This window comes from Symphalangus syndactylus, chromosome 23, assembly GCF_028878055.3.
Source record: "Symphalangus syndactylus isolate Jambi chromosome 23, NHGRI_mSymSyn1-v2.1_pri, whole genome shotgun sequence".
In the NCBI taxonomy this organism is placed as follows: domain Eukaryota; kingdom Metazoa; phylum Chordata; class Mammalia; order Primates; family Hylobatidae; genus Symphalangus; species Symphalangus syndactylus.
Window position 1 is genome coordinate 39,712,236 of NC_072445.2, and position 6,216 is coordinate 39,718,451.

Sequence of the window (6,216 nt, forward strand, 5' to 3'; positions counted from 1 at the left end):
GCCTCTGGAGGGGACTTGTTCAGGGTGGGGATTGCAGGGGGGAGGCTGGACTCTGGCCGGGGATGGAGGGGGCAGGCGTTGATGCCTCTCTCTGCACTCCCAGCCCCACCTCTGCAGGCCGAGGCCCCAGGCAGCGCGGTGGACTACCCCCTGCATGACCTCGTCCTCCACACCAACTACACCGCCACTGTGCGCGGCCTGCGGGGCCCCAACCTCACTTCCCCAGCCAGCATCACCTTCACCACAGGTAGGGTCTGTGGGGTGTGTGGGATGCGGAGAGGAGGTAGAGGGAGCCAGGATGGGCCTCATCCCCATCTCCTCTTCCTGCTTTCCCTCCTAGGGCTGGAGGCCCCTCGGGACTTGGAGGCCAAGGAAGTGACCCCCCGCACCGCCCTGCTCACTTGGACTGAGCCCCAAGTCCGGCCCACAGGCTACCTGCTCAGCTTCGACACCCCTGGTGGACAGACCCAGGTGCCCCGGCCCCACTGACCAACTCCCCTCCCTGGGTGATTCCAGGAGGTGCTGCCTCTGGCCCTCCCGGAGGGTCTCCACCTTCCTCTCCCCTGACCCCCCCTTGTCTGTCCCACAGGAGATCCTGCTCCCAGGAGGGATCACATCTCACCAGCTCCTCGGCCTCTTTCCCTCCACCCCCTACAATGCACGGCTCCAGGCCATGTGGGGCCAGAGCCTCCTGCCGCCCGTGTCCACCTCTTTCACCACAGGTACCTGGATGCACGGGCCGGGGGCCGGGGGCTGGGTGGGCAGCCAGGGCCTAAGGCTTGGAAAAGGACTGGCCCGTGCTCTCCTCTCCCAGGTGGGCTGCGGATCCCCTTCCCCAGGGACTGCGGGGAGGAGATGCAGAATGGAGCCGGTGCCTCCAGGACCAGCACCATCTTCCTCAACGGCAACCGCGAGCGGCCCCTGAATGTGTTTTGCGACATGGAGACTGATGGGGGCGGCTGGCTGGTGGGTGGCACTGGGAAGTCCAGGGGTCTGTGCAGGGCAGGGGCTGTTGCCCCGGGAGCCAGAGGCTGATGGTGCCCCCACTTGCTTCCCAGGTGTTCCAGCGCCGCATGGATGGACAGACAGACTTCTGGAGGGACTGGGAGGACTATGCCCATGGTTTTGGGAACATCTCTGGGGAGTTCTGGCTGGGTCAGTGCCTCACAGAGACTGGGGAACTACGGATGGGGATGGGGGCCCTGTGGACACCAGGACCCTGATGAGGGCACGTCTCCCACCCCCAGGCAATGAGGCCCTGCACAGCCTGACGCAGGCGGGTGACTACTCTATGCGCGTGGACCTGCGGGCTGGAGACGAGGCTGTGTTCGCCCAGTACGACTCCTTCCGCGTAGACTCGGCTGCAGAGTACTACCGCCTCCACCTGGAGGGCTACCACGGCACCGCAGGTAAGCACAGGCTGCACGGCTGGGAGGGTGAGGCTGGGAGGTGAGGCCCTCATGGCTCCTTCCTCCACCCTGCCCAGGGGACTCCATGAGCTACCACAGCGGCAGTGTCTTCTCTGCCCGTGATCGGGACCCCAACAACTTGCTCATCTCCTGCGCTGTCTCCTACCGAGGGGCCTGGTGGTACAGGAACTGCCACTACGCCAACCTCAACGGGCTCTACGGGAGCACAGTGGACCATCAGGTGAGGGGTGGGGAGGCGGCTCAGAGCTGGGGTGGCTGGGGCTCGGCCTGCCTAGGTTTCAACCCCACAGTGTAACAGGCAAGGGACCGAGCGGCTGGGTGAAATGGAGCAATCATGCCAGCCTCACAGAGGGAGCTGGAGACGATTTATTGGCTGGAAAGGGCCAGCTGAGGGTTAAGCCTCAATCCTCTGCGGCGGAGGGTCAGGAGGGGAGCTGTGCGGGGAGGTTGGTTGAGTGCTGGGAGCCACCTCCTTAAGGGGAACGGGAGGAGCAGATGGGACATCCGGCTTTGACTCTCTCTTGACAACCCCTTTCCCAGGGAGTGAGCTGGTACTACTGGAAGGGCTTCGACTTCTCGGTGCCCTTCACGGAAATGAAGCTGAGACCAAGAAACTTTCGCTCCCCAGCGGGGGGAGGCTAAGCTGCTGCCCACCTCTCTCGCACCCCAGTATGACTGCCGAGCACTGAGGGGTCGCCCCGAGAGAAGAGCCAGGGTCCTTCACCACCCGGCCGCTGGAGGAAGCCTTCTCTGCCAGCGATCTCGCAGCACTGTGTTTACAGGGGGGAGGGAGGGGTTCGTACGGGAGCAATAAAGGAGAAACTGAGGTACCCGGCTGGCATCGGTCCTGCCCCATCACTGGCTCTGGCCCGGGCTGTGGGCCCCCATCTCCCGGGGCTGCAGCCGCACTTGGAAAGGCTGCATCTTGAGGATGACACTGCAGTGGGGCAGGGGCTGCAGGGAGGGCAGGGTGTCCCCGGGGGGCAGCAGCGTGAAGGCCTGCAGCAGTCGGGTCAGCACCACGAAGAGCTCCAGGCGTGCCAGCGGCTCACCCAGGCACACACGCGCCCCGCAGCCGAAGGCCAGAGCTCTGGAGTTCTTGCCTGGCTCCAGGAAGCGATCTGCGGGCGGGTGGACAGGTGGGTGGGGAGGCGTTCAGCGGCCACGGGGACCGGCCTCCACCACATTTTCACAGCAGGCCCCCGGCCCCCCACATACCAGGCCAGAACTCATGTGGCCTCTCCCAGACCGTCTCATCCAGGTGGGCGCCTTGGAGGTTTGGGATGATGACTGTGCCCTCAGGGATGTCATAGCCGGAGATGCTGAAAGGGGGCTGGAGTTAGAGGCTGGCCAGGACCTCCCTGGGCTCGGGCTTTCCTCACTCATCCCCAACCCTTGGGAGTCACCTGCTGGGCCGTGTAGTGCGGTGGGGCAAGGCTAAGGGCACAACGGGCCGCAGGCGCAGCACCTCGGCGATGGTGGCATTGAGCAAGGGCAGCCGTGCACGGTCCTTGTAGGGGACCCAGGAGCTGGAGGCACCAAGGCCCAGTTCGTGGTCTAGCTCCTCCTGCAGTCGCTGCTGAATCTGGGGAATGATCGGGTGGAGTCCTGCCCTAGCAGCCCGCAGCTGCCCAGCCTCCAGCCAGTCCCTCAGCCACCCAGTAAGCCTGAGTGCCGGTGAGGCAAGCACAGCCCCAGCCGCACAGTGCTCAGAGCTGAGTGAGGGTGCCCACCGCCCTGGCCAGGCTGCTGGGAAAGAGCCTTTTGCTTGTCCCCAGGGCGCACCTCGGGGTGGTGAAGCAAAAAAACCACGGCCCAGGAGAGGGTGTTTGCCGTGGTCTCAGTGCCACCAATGAGGAGGTCCACTGCAGCCATGTGCACGTGCCCTTCCAGGAGCTGTCCAGAGCCCTCTTCCACGCCCGGCTGCGCCACCCCTTGGAGCATGTAGTCCATCATGTCCCTCCACTGGCCTGCCACCAGGCTCTCCTGCAGAGGGTGAAAGGAGCGGGCTGAGCGGCTGGCCTGGGGAGAGGAGTACAGAGTGGCAACAAGCCCATAACCGGGGGTATGCAAAACAACCCGCCTCATAGCAATGCGGAGGCCGGTAGCATCACTGGCTGGGGGCCGAGGGGAGGCCGTCCACGCACAGTTCCCACCTTGTGCTGCCTCAGCTGCTTCTCCACGATGTGGTCCCTCTTCTCTATGGCCTGCTTCAGCCTCCGGAGACCTGGATTGGGGAAGAACTGTGGCGGGAAGCATGAGAATGCAGCTGTGGGAAGAAGCCTCTCCCTCCACCCCAGCCTTTCCCCGACAACCCAGGGGTGTCTAGGCTCCAGGTCCTCACCCTGAGAAAGGGAATCACGTCCACAATTTGGATGGACCAGTGGCTCCAGGTTTTTAACACCTCCTGGATACATTTGTAATAGGCAGGCATCAGGTTGTCCTCCTGCCAGAAAAGGAAGGAGTGCTTTCAGTTCAGGACAAGGAGAGGCTCAGGGAGGGGCTGGGGGTGGGCCTGAGGGGCTGTGAGGCACCTTGATCTTGTCTCCGAAGGTGAGGTAACAGATGATGCTGCAGGTGAGGAGAGAGAATTCCTCCTCAATGGCCACAGGGGTGCCGGCCTGGGCTCTCATGCGCTGTAGAGAAAGAGCGTGAGCTCCGCAGGCCGTTGTGCAGTGGGCAGGGCAGGGGCTACGGTGAGAGGTGAGGCTGACCTGAGGTGGCCTCGGGAGCCCAGCCTTACCTCGCAGAACTCCTGGGTCAGCTGCTCCACCACTGGCTCCATGGAGTCACGGATGCCCAGCAGCAGGGCTGAGCGGGTGAGCTTCTTGTGGGCTTTCCAGAGCAGGGAGTAGTCTCCCAAGGACAGGTCCGGGTAGTTCTTAGACACCAGCTTGTCTGCAGGAGGAGTTGGGGGCTGGAGGATGGGAACTGATGAAGGCAGCCAAGGGCCTGACCTTCTTCTGCCTCCCCAACCCCTGCTTCCTCCCCACCAGATATGCCCCCCGACAGCTTCCAGAGACCTGGATTGGGGATGCCCCAAAGGTGGCTCCCACTTGAGGCTCAGGTAGGAGGATCACTTGAGACCAGGAATTTAAGACCAACCTGGGCAACATAGCAAGACCCCATCTCTTAAAAAAAAATTTTTTTAAGAAAGAAAAAATGCCCCCAACCCTTACAGGTAAGTGGCTCAGGTCTGCCAGCAAAGTCTGCCCACTTTTTGACCATGGCTTCCTCAATGGTTCTCTTGGAGTTCAGCACCACCACATCTGGGGGAGAGCCAAAGCAGCGTCAGTGGAGAGAGGACCCTCTCCGCCACCTCCACCCCCTCCTATGGTGAGGGCCAGAGCGAGAATAGGGGCTCTCACCTTGCAGCCCAAGGTGGAGCCTATAGATGGGCCCGAATTTCTGAGTCAGGCCAAGCAGATAGATGGGGAGGTCGGGCTGCAGCAGGTGCAAGAAGCCTGGGGCAAGAGGCGGGAGGTGGAGGCTCCGGAGCTTCCACCAGTTCCACAGCAGGCGAGCGCCAGCCAGCAGGGGCGGCAGCAGCAGCAGCAGCAGGCCCAGGAACAGCATGGCGAGACGCCCGTCAGGGCCCTGAGGTGCTACTTATAGCTCAAGAGCCCTGGCCATCCCTCCTGCTGTGCAGATTGTTTTGGGGCCTCCCTTGACCCCACCTTCAGGTCGCTTCCAATTGTCCGGCCCACAGAGTGGCCCTTTTCTGGAATGGCACCAGTCTCATTGGCCTTGGGACGTCCATATTTCAAAAAAATTGATCATCCATCAAGAAGCAAGGAAGGGAAATGCAACCCTGACCTTTTTTTCTGCAGCCAGAGTCAGCTTTCTGGCTCCACATCAACTGTGCAGGCAAGAGTGTCCGCCCCTACCTGGGCCCTCTCCCTCTGCCACCCCACCATGCACCAGTTTACTGGCATGATGTTTGTCTCAGAGAGAAAACGGCAGTCCCTGCCTAATATGCCTTCCTGAGTCGCCTGAAGAACAATATGTGATTTGTGTGGGTTGTTGGTTAGTTTAAGCTGCAGAGAGAGTGATACAGTTTAAGCCTGGTTTGCCTGGGGCATATTCCAGTACATACAGGCAGCCCAGTGTGATTGTTATTAGTGCCTCCTTTCGCTCTCAAAAGTGCCCAGAAGACAAAGGAGGAGGTGGTTTCTCGCTGCGGAGTACTAGCATGTACCAGACACTGCTCTAAGTGCTTTGCGGGCACTCACTCAATTCTTCACAGCCATGCTCTATATGCAACGCGGGTATTGTTCACATGTTGTGGAGGGCAGGATTCCGGCCTGGAAATCTAGCTGTCAAATATATACCTTTAGCCACCAGGAGCACCTTTCTTTTGTTGGAAGGAAAACAGACCACCTTGAGCTAGTTTGAGATAAAAAGTAAGGATTGGGGAATTTCACAGAACTCAGGAAAAAAAAGCGGAGGAGGAGACCCCACTGGTCTTAGAAAGCCAAGGACAGGGAACAGAAAAAGCCTGGAGACGGGCAGTTTCCTCGCTCTGTTCCTCTCTCCTCTTTCTTCTCTCTGCAGTCAAGTTTCTTGTGTTGCCAGGCACAGGCAGAACATGACTGCCCTCAGGACTAGAGTCCACAGGTTCTAGTCCAGCCAGGGAGAGTGTGGATTCCCAGCACAACTGGGCATGCCCCACTCAAAGTCTAAAGTCCCCAGGAAGGGGCTGGATAGCCACAGCTGGATCAGGATCAGGGGTCCAGCCCTAATTGGGGAACTGAAGCCATAAGGGGTGGGGGTCCCACTGGACAGA

The 6,216-nt window shown here is 60.9% G+C and overlaps 2 protein-coding genes across 3 annotated transcripts in view; one reads left to right on the plus strand and one right to left on the minus strand.

Moving 5' to 3' along the window:
• The window catches only part of TNXB (tenascin XB), a 68,016-nt gene extending 65,751 nt beyond the window's left edge, over positions 1-2,265 (plus strand). Inside the window, exons 37-44 of the mRNA XM_063633195.1 lie at positions 104-247; positions 341-471; positions 590-722; positions 815-966; positions 1,059-1,155; positions 1,248-1,409; positions 1,487-1,650; positions 1,971-2,265. Of these exons, the coding sequence (XP_063489265.1) occupies positions 104-247; positions 341-471; positions 590-722; positions 815-966; positions 1,059-1,155; positions 1,248-1,409; positions 1,487-1,650; positions 1,971-2,072 (1,085 nt within the window). The 3' untranslated portion in view covers positions 2,073-2,265. The remainder of the gene's footprint in view (positions 1-103; positions 248-340; positions 472-589; positions 723-814; positions 967-1,058; positions 1,156-1,247; positions 1,410-1,486; positions 1,651-1,970) is intronic.
• Positions 2,266-2,268: 3 nt separating this feature from the next.
• CYP21A2 (cytochrome P450 family 21 subfamily A member 2) lies at positions 2,269-5,408 on the minus strand. 2 transcript variants are annotated; one of them, XM_055263616.2, is made up of 10 exons: positions 4,799-5,408; positions 4,610-4,699; positions 4,174-4,328; positions 3,965-4,066; positions 3,775-3,876; positions 3,587-3,673; positions 3,216-3,416; positions 2,837-3,015; positions 2,649-2,752; positions 2,269-2,551 (listed from the first exon to the last, which is right to left on the minus strand). In XM_055263616.2, exons 1-10 carry the CDS (start codon positions 5,004-5,006, stop codon positions 2,286-2,288), a joined length of 1,494 nt encoding a protein of 497 aa, XP_055119591.1. In that variant the 5' UTR covers positions 5,007-5,408; the 3' UTR covers positions 2,269-2,285. The 2 variants fall into 2 exon arrangements, with proteins under 2 accessions (XP_055119591.1, XP_055119592.1); XM_055263617.2 differs by lacking the exon at positions 4,610-4,699.
• Between the last annotated feature and the right edge of the window lie 808 nt (positions 5,409-6,216).

Excerpts from the sequence above, each read along its gene's own strand:
- CYP21A2 (XM_055263616.2), bottom strand. The coding sequence starts at position 5,006 with ATGCTGTTCCTGGGCCTGCTGCTGCTGCTGCTGCCGCCCCTGCTGGCT. Across the intron at positions 3,674-3,774 it reads ACGTGATTCCCTTTCTCAGG|TTCTTCCCCAATCCAGGTCT; the intron begins GTGAGGACCTGG and ends TTCCCGCCACAG. Across the intron at positions 2,753-2,836 it reads CGCACTACACGGCCCAGCAG|CATCTCCGGCTATGACATCC; the intron begins GTGACTCCCAAG and ends GCCCCCTTTCAG.